We start from the raw sequence: 17481 nt of genomic DNA, 5'->3' as shown, positions 1-17481 counted from the left end.
AGTAGTGTTCAAAGGCCCAGTTGGGGTTGTTAGCAACACCTGAGATCATCGCCAACTTTACTACGTGTGGACCAGTCAGACGGACGATAGGCTTCCAGGTTAGGACAGTCATCGGATGTTTAAAAACCGGTCTCAAGGGCAGAGAAAGTAACCAGTTAGGTGTCCTTGTAGCCACGGGAATAGGATTTTAAACACAAAGTTTAGCAGAAAAGAGGAAGCAATGATTTAGGGTATTTTTGCTCTAAACTATACAAACACAACATATTCTTCACAACAACGAAATGAACACGAAATACACTCAAAGAGCTGCATCCGGGGTGGGGCAGAAATAGGGACGAGGATAATGGGAAGACATTTCAGCAAAGAGGCCAGAAATAGGAGCGGGGGCTCAGGGGCCCAGTGATGTCGGGCTGACTGAGGAGAGGCAACCCCATCATTGACCTGGGCCCAGGAGGTGCCGACGAAGGGTCAGCCTCTGCGAAAGCTCTGGGCCCTGCCGGCGGCACCTGCCTCACTCTTCCCTGAAGGCCCCACGGGCGCCTTGTCTCTCGTTTGTCATCCTCTGTCTTCAGCCGAGTTTGAAACTAGCTCAGAGACCGAGTCCATTCTGCTGCTCGCTCGAGCCCACCTCTACCCGAGATATGGAAACATATCATCCCTTCCCTGGCCAACTTCTCAAGTTCAGAGGACGCAGGTGCAAAAGGGCTCTCGGTGGAGGCTCCTCCAACACATGGCCTCTGACGGCCGACGAGGCAGGAGGGGCTGAACTGGGAAGAGCCCGCCACTTAGAGTGGGGGTGGGCCACAGACGCCGCACCGTGTGCTCGGGACAGGACCCACGCCGGGAGCCTCTGTGACGGCAGACCCTGCTCTCTGACGTGAGGCCGTCCGGCCAGCTCCTGGCGACCACTCACGTCGGGGGTAACTGGTTCTGTGCCTTGGTGGCGCTGACGACATCACGGGGCCCACGGGCTGAGGTGCCACCCTGGCAGGAGCGGCGTTTCCCTGAGGATCCCGCAGGACCCTGGGGACCGGGCTGCCCCGCCGATCACGCCGTGCTGGCCTTCTGCACGCAGCCTCCTCGCTCAGCGACTCCCTCTCCCACCGGCGGCCCTGCGTCCACCCTCTCAGCCTCGCTCTGCGCTGGAGAAGGGTGTCCTCCGGAGCCTGGAGGAAGGGTCCTGCTCCTCCTCGCCCTTCCTGGCTGGGTCAGAGCTGCAGGCCGGGATGAGCCTCCACCCAGCACTGGTGTCGTGGGGCATTCACCCTGGAATCTGGCACACCTCACCTGGTCCCCGCCATTCCACATCTGTCCCTTCGGCTCCTTGGAGGGTCTGGGTGGCGCGGCTCGCCCCGTGGTTCTGGGGCCGGCTCGTGATTGCTCCAAGATGTTCTCTTCCCTTCCTCTTGCTCTTCCTGGGAGCCCGTGCATGCCAGGAATGCTCCTTTGATTCTCTTCCTCTTCTTCCCACTTCCGGACTCCTGCCCATGTTGCTCTGCTTCCCAGGGGACTGACCGCATCTACCTCCCAACATGGGGCTCTCGACTCCCGAGACTGCATCTGATGGGACTTTCTTTAGCGTCCTGGTCTCTTCCTTCCTCGCTGCTCTTGTCCACGTTACATGGCCGTGGTAGCTCCTCTCTTTAAGGATAGTAAGGACAGTTCTGGTTTTCTCTAGTGTCCACCTCTCTCAGAAGTCTGTCCTCAGAGCTGCCCTGTCTCAGACTCATCTCCCCGCGATGCACTTCCCCGTGTGCGGATAATCCTCGGTCATCTGTTCCTCAGACGGAGGCCTAAAAGCCACTGGGAGTTTCAGGCACATGGTGGGCTTCTGAGCTGTGGGCTCTCTGTCCGGCATCCTCATGTCGGCTTCCTCTGGGCTGGTCATTCTCTGAAGAGGGGTCTGTAATGTCTGCCTGAGGGCAGGGTCCACATGAGGGGAGGCGGGAGGTGGGCAGTGCCTTGCCCTGTTCTGCTCCTGACATTTGTCCCTGCCAGGGAGCCCTGTGCCCTTTCTGTTCAGGGTCCTGGGGTTGGGAGGGCATGGGAGGCTGGGCCTCTCAGGACCTCTGGCCCAGCCCCTGTCTGGCCGCCCTACCCTCCACCCCAGGCCCAGGGTCTCTGCAGGGGCCAACCCAAGCTGTCTGAGTCTGTGGTGCCATCGGGGGCTTCTGTCCGAAGCGCCGGACACTTCGCAGCACCTGCTGCCCACCTGCTCTCTCTCCAGCCTCCAGGCCCTCCCGCGCTGGGGCCTCTCCCACCTCCCAGAGCAAGTAGTCATGTCTTTTGAAAGTCTTGTTACTACAGGGCAGTGGGGCTTGGGAAGCAGCATGACTGGCCACCCCAGGACAGAACCCGCAGGTTTCCTCCTGGCCACCAGCTCCACCCTGTCCACGGACAAGGGCCCCTGCAACCGTGTCAGGCAGCGCCATGCTGACGGGACTTCCAGCACAGAAGATGCGCTCCCTAAGGGGGCGAGGGGGTGACGGAAGGAGCGAGTGCACATGCGTGCACGCACGCACACGTGGGTGAACGGGGCCGCACTGCAGCGGGATCCCCCCAGCACAGCGTGAGCAGAGCCTCTGGAGACACCGGAGAGGAACCAGCCCCCCGCATCCCTGCAGGTTCATGGTGGCCGGGAGGCTGGGGTGAGAGATGCCCAGGAAGGGCCGTGACCGGGATGGGGTCTGCACCCAGGAGCCCAAGGGGCCGGAGGCTCCCAACCGGCCTCTGCTGCAGGTCCGCGCTGCTGAGACTCCTGCCTCCCCAGCAGCAGAGGCCCGTCGGCAAGTTCCGGCCGCCAGCACGGAGGCCCAGACCCTGCAGAGAGCCCTCCAGCCCCAGGCTGCCCCTCTCCTCCCCCGGACTCCAGGCTCACAGCAGGCCCGGAGCTTAAGGACCCGCACCCTCCAGCCTCTGGTATCGACGCTGTTACAGGACGTTCCGCAAAACCAGCAGGTGTCACCCCATTTCTATAGCCCACCGCTGACCCCGGCAGGAAACCCGCCGGCCGGGTGAAAGCTGGCGGTGAGACCCTCCTCCAGCCCTCAGCTCGGTACCTGGTGCAGGTGCCACGCACAGGGCCATCCCTGCCACGCCGCTGCCGCTGGGGCCAAGGGCGGGCCCAGCGAGCGCAGGGCTGGAAACACCGCCTCAGGCGGGAAAGGTAAAGAAGGCCTTGAAATACCTAGAAGTTTCTTACTGTCCAGTTTCTGCCTGTTGAGGGGGTTTGTGCCGTACAGCAGCGTGTGTGCCTCCGAGTGCACGGCCTGCAGTTCCTCCAGCGTGGCCTTCCGTCCGCGGATGCACTGCAGGGACAGAGGAAGAGGGCTCACGTCTCCCTGTGCCTTTGGGGCCCACTTTCAACAGAAAACCGTTGCTACAAAAACCATCACCCCAAAGGAAACTGAATTTTATACGTACATGGGCACAAAATCATTTGGTTCCTGCAGAATAAAAAGTAAACCGCACCCAACACATCTAAAAAATATTTAAAAAATGTTTTGGAGAGCCTACACTCTAATTATAACTTTGAAAAACAGATTTAGACAGATAATTCCAGCCTTCAACGCTTTAACCTTCCCTGTCACCCAAATGATCTGGCATCAAATTGCTACTTTGCTTCCCAGCTGCTGGGGTCTGCTCTTCGGGGTGGGGGGGCTGCTCTCTCCAGGCCCGCGGACTCACCCAGGCCCTGCACACCCCCGAGCCCTGGGAATGAGCCCCTCACTGCGATCCGCACTGGGCCTGAAGTCTGCGAATTTACCTCATCATCTGCGTGTCGGTCCACATTTTCCTTTGCTTTGGATATTCTTCACATGGAGGCTACACAGTTATTTTCACATTTCCTCAGAAATTAACATAAAATCTACTATTCTTTAGTTGGGCTATGCTTATTTAAACTTAAAAGGAAGGTGGTTAATGGAGCGAGGTTCAAGCTAACATTGCCCACTGACACGGCTTTCTGAGGGCCACGGTCACACGGGAGTCTCCACGACCGTCTCGACGACCGTGGAGGCCCCGTGGTGGTCGTGGTCCAGGGCCTGCTCTTACTCCCTGCCACCTTGTGGAGATCCGTAACTGCTCACAGGTGACAGCCTCCCAAGGGACGCCCGCGGACACAGGAGGGCAACGAGAGCAGAGGGAGCAGAGGCGGGGCGGTGTGGCCAGGTCTCCGCCAGCCTGGTGTCCCGGCGTGGACAGGGCCGTGAGCTCCACGCCCTCCACTGCCTAGCTGGGCCCGACGCAGCAGCAGGGGGAGGGGAGCCCGGCCTGCAGCGCTCCCACACCCGTCTGCCAGGTCAAGGGGCACAGACCAGGAGGCCTGGGCCTCCACCTGGCCGGTCCCGCTAACCTCTCTGTGGTCAAGGCCAATTCCTACCAACATGTCCAGCACCCGGGCCCTCTGCCACCTCAGGGGCCTGCGTGGGGGCCTGGTGGAGGCAGGGCCACCACATTCCCTTGGGCTGAGTGAAGCAGGAGGTGCACCCTGAGGTCAGGGTCCCCGCCCATCGAGGGCACCTGGCTCTGCGTCCCTGATGTCGCCACATGGAAGCTGCACGCTTTACCCGGGCCTCTTCCCAACCATCCTTCCGACCCCCTTCCTCCTTTGTATCTCGGTCCACAGGTCGGGGACCCCCCACAGCCCCTGGCCGGGGAGCAGGCGGCGCTTCCCGCCTCAGGGCCACAGGAGGGCAGAGGGGTCTGAGGGTCTCATCCCCCCAGGTGTGCTGTTTCACTGTCCCACTCCTGTTCGTGTCTGCTCTTCTGGCACAGAAGCTCCCCGAGAGGCCCCTGGGCTGAGGGCACCCTCCTGGGAGAGGCCAGAGGGTAAAGAGCAGGTCACGGGGCTGGTCCCGCAGGGTGGGGGAGGCACGGAAGGGCACCCAGGCCCGGGAGATTTCCTTAGGGGTGTCCGCCAGGGCAATGCTGCCCCCCAGTGGTGCAGCCTCGGGCCAGACCCCAGAGCAGATGCCATCGTCCATTCCGCAGCAGCCGGGTGGGGTCACACCCTCCCCAGAGGGCGCCCCAGGGCAGGATGCTGGACCCGGCTTTCGGGCCCCTGCCCCCCTTGAAAATCATGCATCATCCTAAAACCAGTAAGGATGGGGGTCGCGGAACCACAATGACTTAAATTCCCAAATATCCCAGCTTCTGCGGGGGCGACGGGTGGAGGCACAGGGGGCTCTGCCGCCCCCACTCTCCGGCGCGCCTGCTCGGGCCTTGGTCCAGCTGGGCCCGGGGCTGTGACAGGTGGGTGTGGACGGTGTTCATCAGCTGTAGGGCCCTAGCCTTCCCGACCACTGTGTGGGGCAGCACGAGTCAGCCCATGTCCCATCCCTGTCCACGTGGGGGGCACGTGGGAGGCCAGCCGCTGGCAGGGAGACGGGAGGCAGGACAGAGGCTGGCCTCCGGGAAGGGGGACCTGGCTGTGCAGGGAAACAGCCCTGGGCTCCCGGCCCACCGCAGGTGCCCGGCGCAGGCCCGTGTGGGCCAGCCTTACCTCACATTTGCCTCGGAGGCCGGTCTCCTGCAGCCGAGACCAGATGCTCTGGATCCTGCCGGCGTGCTCGGGGTGGCTGTTGGTGTTCCCACAGGTGCACTGGTGCTTCAGCATCAACGTGTCGTACACGAGGCCTGGAGCAGAGCGTGCGGCCCAGCCCGTCAGAGCGGGCGGGCGTCCTCGGCTGCCGCCCACCACCTCCCAGCACGCAGGCCGCCTCCCCCCCGGACTGACAGAGGCCGACGCGGCGTTCCGCCCACTAGGGCCACTTGGCGGGAAAATCCCAGTTCGCCAGAGGCCAAGCGGAGCTCCCGAAACGGAAGCAGAGGAAGTGTCCTGCTCACAGCACGTGCCCAGAGGTCCCCGGGGGGGGGGGGGGCAGGTCAAGAAGAAAGAAACGGAGAGACGCCCCACGCCACGCCCCACGCCCTCAGCCGTGGGGCACTGCTGTGGCAGGACTGTGCTGTCCTCCAAAACTCAGAGCTTTTAGTCCCAAGTGCCAGTCCCTCTTGTCAGGGAGCAGCCTCTCTATGAAGCCGTGTGCTGGACTGAGTCCTGTCCCAGGTTCTGGGGCTCAGAAGAAAGGCAAGACTTGGTTCCTACCCTTAGAACCTTCCAGAGCGGCTGGGACAGCGTGAGCACACATACAAACAGGCAAACACCAGGGTATTCAAAATCAACACAGAGCGGACATCACCGAGTCCAGGAACTCGTGCTAAGTACCCGTCTGCAGCGTCCCTGGGGATAGCGCAGAGCTGCGATGCCTGCTGGCGCCCCTCAGGGAGCCGTGGCAACGGGGTCACCCTTGGGGAGGGACGCCGCACCCGGGCTCTGCGGCACAGGGAACGGGGACACCCCCGGACCAGAGTGACTGAGGTCACGGCCAGGAAGATGCCGCAAGGAGGATGGATGCTGCACGTCCGGAGGCGAGGCTGGAGGAAGGGGAAAGGCAGGTGGGTGCTGCGCACTCCCCTACAGCTCCCTCCAGGATGCAGCCCTGTCCTGTGCCCCACCTGCAGAGGGGGGAGCGAGACGTCTGCCGGGAGGGGTGGCCCACTGTCCCTGCTGCAGCCCCCTCACACCTGCCCCGAGGGTCAGGCAGGTCTCTGTGAGGGGCGTCTGCTCACTCCGGCCAACAGAGGTGGGGGCGCGTGTGCATCAGACCCACGGCTGCCACTTCCACGTGTCGGGGGCTGGGGAGCGGAGGCGCCGTCACCGACCACAGGGGAGCGGAGCTGCGGCCCCGCCGGACACCTGGCCTCTGGGGGCATGAGTCCCCGCACCACCCCTTTGGTCTCTGTGAGTCGGGCTAACAGGGGTCTGTCCCCTGGTGCTGCGGGAATTCTGGACATACCAGCAAAACTGAGCGGGGCACGGTGGGACATGTGGGAGAACAAGCAGCTGCAGAAACTCGCCCCCAGTGCGCTCAAGTGTGTGGGCAAGACACGTACGCCAAGAGGCTGTGTTCGGCAGCTCATAAGGGCAATGTATACACATCTCTGTGCACATATGCGCGTGTGTGCGGAACACGTGTGCACACGCGCACAAACAACCCAGATGCCCATCAGTGCAACGAACACGGCATCATCTTGACAAAGCAGTCGGCTGATATTTACTGGCCATGTGGCTGGAACTTTCGAGGTGACACCACGTCACTCCTGCCTACGGATGGGACACTGGAGACGAGTCTGCAGGGCGGGGAAGCGGCAGAACCAGCCAGCACACTCTGCGGGACGCGCTGCAGCTAAGACGGCGAGCCCATCCACGTGCACCAAGACCCCAAGGTAGGGCGTGGGGATTAACAAAAGGCACACAGGGACAACTGAGTCCTATCTGCGCAAACTACACCATGTCTGTGTCCATCTGTCCGTCTGGCTATGCACGGAAACACATCTGGAAGATTTAAACCAGACTACTAACGATGGCTACCTCTGGGGCGTGGGATTTAGGGGCAACTGTCAGTTTCTTGGCATTTCCATTCTGTTTGTTTGTTTGTTTTTTAACAGGGAACTCATACTGTTTTTATAAATTTTAAAAAAGTAACGCAGATGAGCTAAAAAAGTGTATCAGCAGAGGGCTCCCCCCAGGCTGAGCACCCCCGCCAGGGAAGCACGCAGGTACAAGGTGCCTGAGGGTCTCCCTGGCCCCCACGGTGGGCACATTTTATGTGGCGCATTTCTGCTGTGGCCACAGGGGAGGGGCTTCTCTCTTAGGGACGTGTCCACCTCAGGTCCCCTGCTGATTCCATCTGTGACCTTCGGCAGCTTCCTGGTTTTCTTTCTGAAAAGCACTGGTTTAATCTCTGGCTAATTACGAATTACAATTTTCTCTGAATATGAAGAGTATCCTTTTATGACGTAACAGAGAGAACTTAGTCATGTTTAGAGGCTACACGTTACAGTGCACAGAAAAATAGGGTGTTTTCTACTTTGTCCTATTACAGAGCTGTCTGAAGAAAGACGAAACCATTCTGAACTTAGAGCACTTTTTCCTCCTCTGTCTCTGACAAGAAGTATGAGCCGAGAACGATCTGCAGAGCCGTCCCACTGCCCTCTGTCCCGGGCCCGCCTGACTCAGAGCCGGGAGCCTCAGACCCGCCTACACAGTTCTGGTCCCTGACCGTGGGGGCGGCACAGTTGGGGCAGGAACAGAGTCCTGCTGGCGGGTTCCTGCCCGTCTCCTACAGGGGCGAGGCAGGGAGGGCTGAGCCATCCTCACACCACGTGGCCTGATACCCGCAAGCTACCTGGGCCGCGTGGGCAAGGCCCCGCAGAAGGTTCGGTTCGCAGAGCGGCGGATGAGAAAGGACAAGCTCACTGTCCCTGCTGGGCACGGGTGGCAAGCCCCCTAGCCCGCCGGCCACACTGGCCCGCCGGTGGGCTGTCTCTGGAGGAAACGGATTCTCCAGCAAAGGGAAGGGTGGGCTTCTGCGCCTAGGAAAGACCACGGCATCGAGGAGGGGGGGTGGGAAGAGAGCCTCAGCGAGTGACACATCTGGTCGCCCAGCCGGGGTGCAGGTCACCGGTGGCTGGCCCTCGGACCCGTGCAGCCCCATGCGGGCCTCCCGTGTCTGCTGCAGCCGCGGGCCAGTCTCGCCTGCAGGCGTCGGCCGGCCAGTCGGACGGGGCCGCCCCGACCCCAGGGCCTGCCGGGCACGTACCTGTGGTGAACCTCGGTTTGGTGGGGGGCTCCTGCACAGACATGGGGAAGGTGGCAGACGCCGGGGAGGACTGCGCCCGGGACAGAGGCCGGTGGCCGCCGAAGGACACGGGGATGCCGGCGGCCTCCATGGACGCCTGGTAGTTCCTCAGCTGGTGGATCCGCTGCTGCTCCAGGAGAAGGGCTTGCTGGGGGGAGAAGGCACATGGGGTTTGTTGCTGCCAGGAAACCTCCCACCTCCCTGCCTGAAGGGCTACACGGATCTCTGCCTGCAAACCATTTGCCCATTCATTTGCTCACACGGTCCGGGAGCACGCTGGGGCAGCTGGCCGGGAGGGGCTGCCTGTTGCCCATGGAGGCCCCCGCCTACAGGCAGCCCTCCGGGGCCAGTCTGCTGCTGTCTTGCTTTGGACGGAGAGGACGTGATCTGCATGCCAGAAATGTGTGTGAGGAGCACATCGCAGAACGGAAACGCTGACTCACTTGCGGCCACGGTTTGCTCGCTGGCCTCTCCCCACCCCACACCCCCACTCAGGGGCAGAAAGACTCTAGATGAAGCAAAGGAGAAATGTTCAGGTTCCAGACGCCCAGGCCCAGCTGGCCAGTGTCGGGGACAGGGAGGCGGGGCGCGCCCTCTGAGGAGGCGGGGACCAGATGGACCGTCCCCAGGATGTCAGCCACCTTTCAGAAAAATAACCAGAGTGAAGAAGAGGTGAATTCATTAAACACAGGCTTCCATGACAAACTCTTTTTCACGAAAATTGTGTTTCCATGGCAAGAGCTGGCTTTGGCACAATACCACAGGGATCCAGAACGGGCAGTTCAGAAACTAAGGGAGCTCAGGGGTGACAAGGCAGCGCGGTGCCTGGAGCAGGGACAGCCTCTCTCGACCGTGGCGGGCGGGCACCTCACGAGCTCGCACAGCTCTTCTCTGCCCTGCACGCGAGCCCGCGGAGAGACACGGGGGACTCCAGGAGGGGCTGTGGGAGTGGGCAGGAGCCAGGAGTCAGACCCAGGGCCACGGCAGAGAGGGGAGCGCTGGGTGGGGCCCGGGGCCCGTGAGGGAGGGAGACCCCGAGGCGCACATCCCTGCGACAGGCAGAGGCGAGCCCGCCTGGAGCGTCCCCGAGGAGGCAGGGGCCAGGCCCGCAGGGAGGGCGTCCCCGGAGCGGTGCAGGCACCGCGGGCGGCTGGCCTAGGCGCCAGGGATGGCAGGGCTCCTCCACGACCCATGAACAGACCCTGTCCTTTCGCGAGACAACAAGGTCCCCAGCCGTAGCCCCTCATGAGAGGCAGCAGCCCAGCAGCCGTGCGGCCGCCAGAGGGAAGAGAGCCTCTCCGCCCAGATGCCCCATTGTCCTGCCTTCAGGAAGCGGAGTCGGGAAGGAGCAGAAAGAGAGAACGGGGCCAGGTGCCCGAAGCCGCCTTGCCGTGCTTCTGCCGGCGGGACGCCCGACTCACACCCACCGCCACGGACACCGGACACCACCTAAGAGCACCTCTCCCTGACGCTCGGTTTCCAAAACATCGGCTGCCCTGTCTTATGCTTACAAGGACCACCAAGTGCCCCATAGGGAGCTCTGCTCATTATTCCTCAAAGAATACAGAAAATAAGCGTCTCTAATCATTGTCTTGGGTTTAGAGCACAATAACGTGATCACTTTATCATCTGCAAGACACTAGCCCTAAACATTTATGTAAGGCCTTTCCAATTTCCTATAAGCATCCTAATAATGCGCTGAATTCCAGGTACAACCGTGAGGCCCTCCCACCGCCCCAGAGCAAAGCCCCATTCTGGGAGAGTCTCCGAGGACAGCCAGCCAGGCTCAGAAAAGCACGATAAACACTGGCTGCCTGCAGCACCCGACTCCGGAGGACAGGAGTTACCACGCTCCAGACACAGCTCTGCTGCTGAAGGCTATGACCAGTTCCCACGTCCTGTGTACCCCTGGCTCTCGGGTCCTGCCGACCAAGAACAAGCGGCCTCCGTGGGGCTTCCGACTCACTGGCTGGCTGTCCCAGTGCTTTGCAGGCATGGAAGCCTTACTTTTCACTATAAACTGATAAATCATTCATCAGTCTCTTGTGAGTTTGGTTAATATGTGTCAGTGCCCGGGACTAGGTAACTGTGTCACTGTTTTTCTGGATCTATAAAGTTGGGTCACTACTGCCCCTTGAGCCCCCAAAGGCCCTGCCTACCTTTTTGGTCAGTTAAGAAATCAATCTTCCTCCTCCTACCTTTAACGATATGCTGATCTTACTAACACTTGGATTTATGTGAACCTACAGTTTTTACATCTGAAAGAAAGTAATATCTAGGGACTGCGGGGCTGGCGTTTGGCTGGGATACAGGTGCACAGATGGCCCAGTGGACAGACAGCCAGTAGGACCCGTATCTGCAGGTACTGCTAAGGTAAAATAGACTTCAAACCACAGCCACATCCCACACCACCCAGAGCAGGGTGGGCAAGGACCCGGCCAGGCGGGAGTGGGGGACCCGTCAGTGTCCACTGACTGCCAGCCACAGGGCGCTGCCCCTTGGGGGCTGGGGGACACCGAGGCCCGTACCGTCCCTCTGCCCTGCCTGCCCGTCCTCTCCCACCTCGCCTGGCCCTGGCCAGCACGGTCACCTGTGTGAAGAGCAACTCCTGCTCTGTGGGCTGGCGCTGGCCGGCCTCCACGCCCCGCGGGGGCTCCACCTCCTCGTCGTCGCTCTCGATGGGCTCCTGCTTCACCTGCACTCCGGCCAGTGCGTGCGCCTCCTTCTGCCCTGACCGCCGGTCCAGGTAGGGCTCCTCCAGAAGGGCCTGGTGCTCACGAAGTTCCTCCTCAGTCTCCTCGGGGTGGCTCTCGGGCTGCCGGGCCGGCTCGCTCTGTTTGGGGATAATCTACAAGGCAGAGGAAAGAGATGAGGGCGATGGAGACAATGGGGCAGTGAAGGGGAAGCACAGGCTCCCTATCTCAGAGCAAAGGGACAGACAAACCCAGGGGATGCTGCTAATCCTGAGCTGGGGCCCAAACCTGGGCGCTGTCCGCGGCGCTGAGGGAGTCCGCTGCGCCCGGGAAGGAGACAGACCCACATCTGGGGCGCACCTGTGAAGCATGTGTGTGCCAAGCACAGAGAGATGCGCAATGAAAGACACAGGTGTCGAGCCGGGCCTGCACCCGGGGGAGCGGCCCCGTGGCTTTGACGAACCGTGAAGACCTCCAATGCCCTGATTTACGTCTCTGTGAAGGAGCCGCACTGTCGTGGGGAAGAGTCTCTCCACCACGTTCTGACCCTTTCTAGAAGGAAAAAGGTTTTCAGGGAAGCCTAACATTTTTTAGCCCCTGCCCATGTGTATATTAAGAGGTCCTCACAGAACTGCCTGCTTCATCACCCACGCCACGACACAGCATGTCCGGCCGACGGGGGACGGACTTGCTGGCCACCGCTGTGCGCGCATTAGCGTTCTGTCCACTTGTCGCAGGGCCAGCCCGGGGGACAGTGACGTGGCACACACCCGAAGTCGGCTGAGCGTGCAGCCTCTGGAGCACCACCTCGCCTTGCTGTAAGAAAACGGAGTGTCGACTGGCGAAGGACTTATTTTACGTGATTAACCCTTGAACTGCTTATAATAAATATTTTCAAAGAAAGCATAACCGTGAAAGCCAAGCCATGGGATCCATGGCCACTTTCTTCGTACCCGACCCTACGGCAGCCTCCCGTCAGGACCTCTGACCCGGCACGGGAAGGCGGGGAGCGGGGTCAGTGCGATTTCAGAAGGACGCACACGGCCAGACAGGGAGGAGCCAGAAGACGGCGTGCGGGCTAAGACTTTATTTCATATAAATACCTGCCAACCACCTATCCAGTTGCTTTGACAAATTTCTCACACTAGTTTACTGAAGGGTCTTAAAAAGTCTTGATAATTTTGAGATCCACAATTATATTTTGCTTGTTAATCTCATCTCCTTCCAGCACACCTAGAGTCCGCAAGGCCCGTGTTGAGCCTTGTGGCTGGTCAAACTGACCTGGGCCCCGGCCTGGGACGCCCTGACCGTCACAGGGACAGGGACAGCCCTGTCCATATCACAGAGGATGCTGGGCTGAGAGTGGTCCTCAGCACACGGCTGTGCAAGCCTGGGCTTCAGGCCTGGCGAGGTCACAGGCTCTCACGTTTCCGCTGTCCCCCCCAGGGTCAGACTGAGAATGGAGGCGAGGGGCAGCGAGCACCTGCAGGGATGGGACGCTCTGGGGCTCAGCCAGGCGGGGGCAGAAGGCCCGCAGAGGGCTGCGTCCAGGCGCAGGGCTGGTGCCTAGCAGACGTGGGCGATGAGAAGGAGGCAACCCAGATTCTGATCCAGGGGCCAGAGCCCAGACTGGAGGATGACATCCAAGTGCCAGGTGGACCTGTGAGGCTGACCTCAGTGAGAGAAGGGGGATCTGAGTGGGATTCGGGACACGGGTCAGGGCCGGAGGGGACAGTCAGGGAGCCCATGCAGGTGGAAAGCCAGGGCTGCGAGCATAGCAGCTCCAGGCAAGGCACCCGAAGCCAGCACTTCAGGGGCAAGAGGCGGGGGCCACACACACCAAGGGAAATAGAGACAAGGCTGGAGAACCTGAAGGACAGCGGCGTCACACAGCAGAGAGCCAAGGGGAGGACGGCAGCGGCCGGGCGCCTATAGGCTCGGAGGAGGGGGCCACGCGGCAACAAGCCCCTGCCTGGGGAAGCCCTTGCGCAGGGTCCGTGGAGACCCGGGCAGGCGTGGGGGAGCAGGGTGCCGTGGCCACCTGAGGGGATCCTGCACAGAGGTCACCGGGGGCTGTGCCTGCTCCTGAGGGGCCCAGGGCCCATTCTGAGGCCCTTGTGGGAGGCTCAGCTGTGACATGGACCCAGAGCCCTGGGCCCTCCTCGGGGTGGACGCAGGGGGAGAAGACAGAGGAGGAGGGTCAGCCAGGAGGACACAGGCTGGGGCCTCCCCGGAGGACGCTGGGCTGTGACAAAGTTGAGAATGTCATCACAGAGGAGGGGGAGAGCGGCCGTGGGAAAGCATACACAGTGGACACAGAAGTCCCCACCTAGTTTCTGCCAGCATTTTCTTTTAAACTTGAGAACAACAGAAAAGTTTCAGGGACAGCGTAGGAAGCCCCATGTGCCCTCACCTAGACACAAGTTGACGGACAGAGAGACTGAGGCAGACCCAGCAGAGGCACTCCCCATGCCCCCCCCAGAACATGGAAATCATGGCCGTTGGGAACTTTGTGGATAAGCTTCGTGGCAGCAGGTACCATGCTGTGCACTCGCGTGTGCTCAATGCTCCACAGACAGGGCTCACGGCTTGCGTCCGACCAGCCACGCTCTGAGCCGCGCCTGGACGCGGAGGGCCGTGTTCCCGCAGAGGGACCCCGGCGGAGTCTGGGAGGGCGCTGATGGCCGGTCCCTCTCAGAGGCCTGGGACCGGGGGGGTCTGTCCAGGCCTGTGCCGTTGGCTCATCAGCAGCTGAGGCAACCAGGCGGACTTCTCTGTGGGGAAGGTGCTGGCTGCCCGTGGACCTCAGCCTGCCTTCTGTGGGCTGCCTTCTGCTTCTTTGCAGGGACGACGCTGGGCGGGTTTAGGGCGGAATGTGTAAAAGTCCCAGAGGGTTCTGTTTAACGCCCTGTGGCGCCCTCCCCTTCCTCTTGCACGTTGGCTGGGCTGGGAGCGTGGGTCCCTCCCGGAGGCCTCGATCCCACGCCTGCGGCCCTAGGAGGGCGCTGCTAGATGGTCAAAGCCCGGAGGCAGGGGAGCACGGCGGAGCAGGAACAGGGACCTGCCTGCTCCCAGGGCGAGTGTCCCAGGCCCCCTCTCTGGTCTTCCCAGCTTCCTCGGAAAATGAGGGCGTCTGAGCAGTGACCTCCAGGTCCCTCCAGAGGACTTAGGACACTCTGTGCTTCCATGAGAGCCAGCCTGGCTCTGTGAAGGGTTCCCGGAGGCCGGAACATGCCAGCCCTGCTGTCCTGGGAGCTCTGGGCAGGAGCAGGGGCACCTGAGCTGCCACCACCGTCTCTCTGGCGTTCAGTGCCCATCCTGAGGGTGGCCTCAGCCTCCAGGCGGTGGTACAGAGGGAATCGGGGAGGGACGCAGCCACAGCAGCAGCCTCCCCGTGATGCCGAGTGTGCTCGCCGCCCGGGCTCCCGGCTCAGCAGTGGCGTAGCCTCCCTGGGCCGCTCAGCCTCCCTGGGCCGCGGCCTCCCGCCGCCTTTGAAATGCGGTTCTGCGTTCCCCAGCGTTCCCCAGCCGGGCTGTGGGCTGGCGGCACCGCAGAGTTGGCTTCGGGGCTGAGGCTCCTGCAGGCAAATGGGGCTGCAAACCAGACAGACAAACCAGCTCGCTGTCCTCTGGTGCCCTTCGCACCTTCGGAGCCCCTTTCACCGATCAAGTGAGAGATGCAGGTCCCAAAGACCAGACTGCAGAAGGGGTCAGTACTGAAAGATTACTGGGTGTGCTGGCAGTCCGACCACCCAAGCTCCTGGTTCACAGCCTGGCCCTGGGAGACGCAGGACTCAAGCAGGGCGGGAACTGCGCCCCCAGCAAAGCCTCGGTCCCGCAGGGGCGCGGACACCCTCAAGCGCTCTCTTCCTGCTGCAGCACATTTCCCTCCCAGCACGATCCAAACCCGCCCATGCCACCTCCAGAGCTGTAAGCCCCGCCCCCCCACTGGGGGCACAGGTTCTCCAGAAAGTTCCTTCTCCTGGCAAAGCTTTATTAAATAAACACCACTGCACGTAAGGCTCCGGGCACTAACAACCAATGCTAACCCACAGCCGGGAGCACAGCCAGCTCAGGCGTCTGTCCTTCCTGCTCACGGAGGGTCCCCAGCCTCACGGTGCGGTTCCCTTGGTCAGGGACCTTGGGAAAACCGAAGCGGCCATGCAGGCTGCTCTCCCTAAGGGGACATCAGCGAGGCGGCCGTGCTCGAAGGCTGGGGTTGAATGAGCCGCAGACGGTGCGGGAACTGGCTGCCATCCCCAGCGCACCCTGGGCAGGCTGGGAGGGTGGGCGGCCTCAGAGCTGCCAGGAGCTGGGTGCCAGCGCCATCGGGTGAGGGGCCTGTTAGGGACACCATGCCCCGACTCAGGGCAGATGTGCAGGTGCCAGACGGCATGAGATAATATCGTCGGCTCCCCGAGATCCCAGGAGAACGCTGTACAAACACTTCAATCAACTGTCATTCCCTCTCGTAATCAATCATGTAACAGAATCCAGGGAGATCACCCAGTTTCTAAATCACTCTTTTCAAGAATATACCAGGAATGAATAGGTGTTTTCTGTCTTCCTAAAACCTCCCACCCTATCAGAGTGACACGATAAAATTAGGAAGCCACAGCCGCCTTAGGATGATGGAAGTGAAGTGCCTTTGACGCTGGGAGTGAACAGACGGACAGTCCCCGTCCCGCCCACAGGACGCAAGTGCCTTTGCCGTCCAGATGAGGGCTGGTGGGGCGGCCCCACCGCTCCCGACACCGTTCGGCACCGTCTGCCCGGGACGGCCTGGGGTGGGCAGCCCGTCTCCCATCTGGCCATTCAGGAGCACGGTGCCGGGGGCCTGTCTCCTCACGTGTGTCCCCCATGACCCTGTCATGGGGGTACCCTAGGCTAGAGTTGGGCCGCCGCCAGCCACCACCTTCAAGGATGCGGCCTGTTTTCTGTTTTTAATCACCAGCACAGCAACACGAAACCCTGCTGCTACTTCCTGCCCAAAAGCAGCTTCGTGAGGGACTTTCGGGACCGTGCACGTGCGCACTCCTCCATGGGCCGTCCAGGGCGCTAACCCTTCTAAGCATGATATTCCAACAGGCAGGCACATGCAGTTGCAGAGGGGCTTGGAGAAGGTGCTCTTGGGGCTCCGTGCCGGCGTAAGGGTGGGGGCTCCCTGTTGCGGGTTTGCTTGCGGAAGAGGGGTATCCTCCGGGAACTCAGGAAGAAGCGCTGACCAGGCAGGACACACCACACGGTGATCCCCCGCCGGGCGGCCCGCGCCCCCGCTGCACGCAGCGTCCCCCGGCCTGCCACACGTGCCGAAGCCCAGCCTCCACAGCGTCCCTCCCATCTTGCCGGCCCCCTCTGGGTCAGAGAGCCGGGCTGCCGAGGAAGGCGCCGCGCCCGCGGACCCACCTTGTTCATGTGCAGCTGCTGCTGGAAGTGCTGCTTGTGCTTCTCCAGGAACTGCTGGTGCTGCTGCTGGATCACCAGGTGCTGCAGGGCCGGCGCGTTCTGGGGCAGCGGGGCCGACTGGGTGCGCCCGAGCGGGCGGTGCTGCCGCAGCTTGTGCATGGACGGGGACACGCGGTCCGCGCCCACCAGAGGCTGCGCGTGCAGGGGCAGCGCGCCCAGGCCTGGAAGACACCGGTCTGAAGGTAACGTGGAGGGAGGGGCAGCGGAGCGAAGGGGAGGGAACCCCGGGAGCTGCCCCGTCCCCCCGCCCACGCCGCTGTGAGCCCTGAGCGCGGGCTTCGCCAAGCAGGGGCCGCCGTCTGGAGGTGGCTGTCCCCCGACACCCAGGCCCCTGCTGTAAGCGGGCGTTCCGAGTGACAGGCTCCAGCGCAGCTGGCCCGCCCACGAGTGGCCCACAACACCCCTCAGAGAGCCCCGGGCCCTGGAAAGGCTTCTTTTGGTCTGAGCAGCACCGCAGGCGGCCGGAGCGGCTCGGGCCACGCTCAGAACGGCGGCGGGGGTCCTGGTAGCCTGGCATGTTCCGGAAGGCCGTGGGGATGGCTCTTCCCTAAGTGACCCGGAAACTAAGTTGTGAGGCAATAAAACATCCTTAGGATCAAATCTTTAAGGGTCTCTTCAAG

General features: G+C 61.9%; 1 protein-coding gene across 3 annotated transcripts in view; it reads right to left on the bottom strand.

Moving 5' to 3' along the window:
* The window catches only part of HDAC4 (histone deacetylase 4), a 276416-nt gene that overhangs the window by 39538 nt on the left and 219397 nt on the right, over nt 1-17481 (bottom strand). For 2 of the 3 annotated variants that reach the window (XM_035006743.1, XM_035006742.1), the window contains exons 12-16: nt 16802-17022; nt 11293-11550; nt 8664-8850; nt 5504-5637; nt 3188-3308 (exon numbers count right to left, since the gene is read on the bottom strand). In XM_035006743.1, coding sequence (XP_034862634.1) covers nt 3188-3308; nt 5504-5637; nt 8664-8850; nt 11293-11550; nt 16802-17022 — 921 coding nt within the window. The remainder of the gene's footprint in view (nt 1-3187; nt 3309-5503; nt 5638-8663; nt 8851-11292; nt 11551-16801; nt 17023-17481) is intronic. The other variant, XM_035006744.1, reaches the window with a different exon arrangement.

This window comes from Mirounga leonina, unplaced genomic scaffold, assembly GCF_011800145.1.
Source record: "Mirounga leonina isolate KUSES-001 unplaced genomic scaffold, KU_Mleo_1.0 Mir_151, whole genome shotgun sequence".
Classification (NCBI taxonomy): Eukaryota; Metazoa; Chordata; class Mammalia; order Carnivora; family Phocidae; genus Mirounga; species Mirounga leonina.
This window is presented reverse-complemented; position numbering and strand designations above follow the sequence as displayed.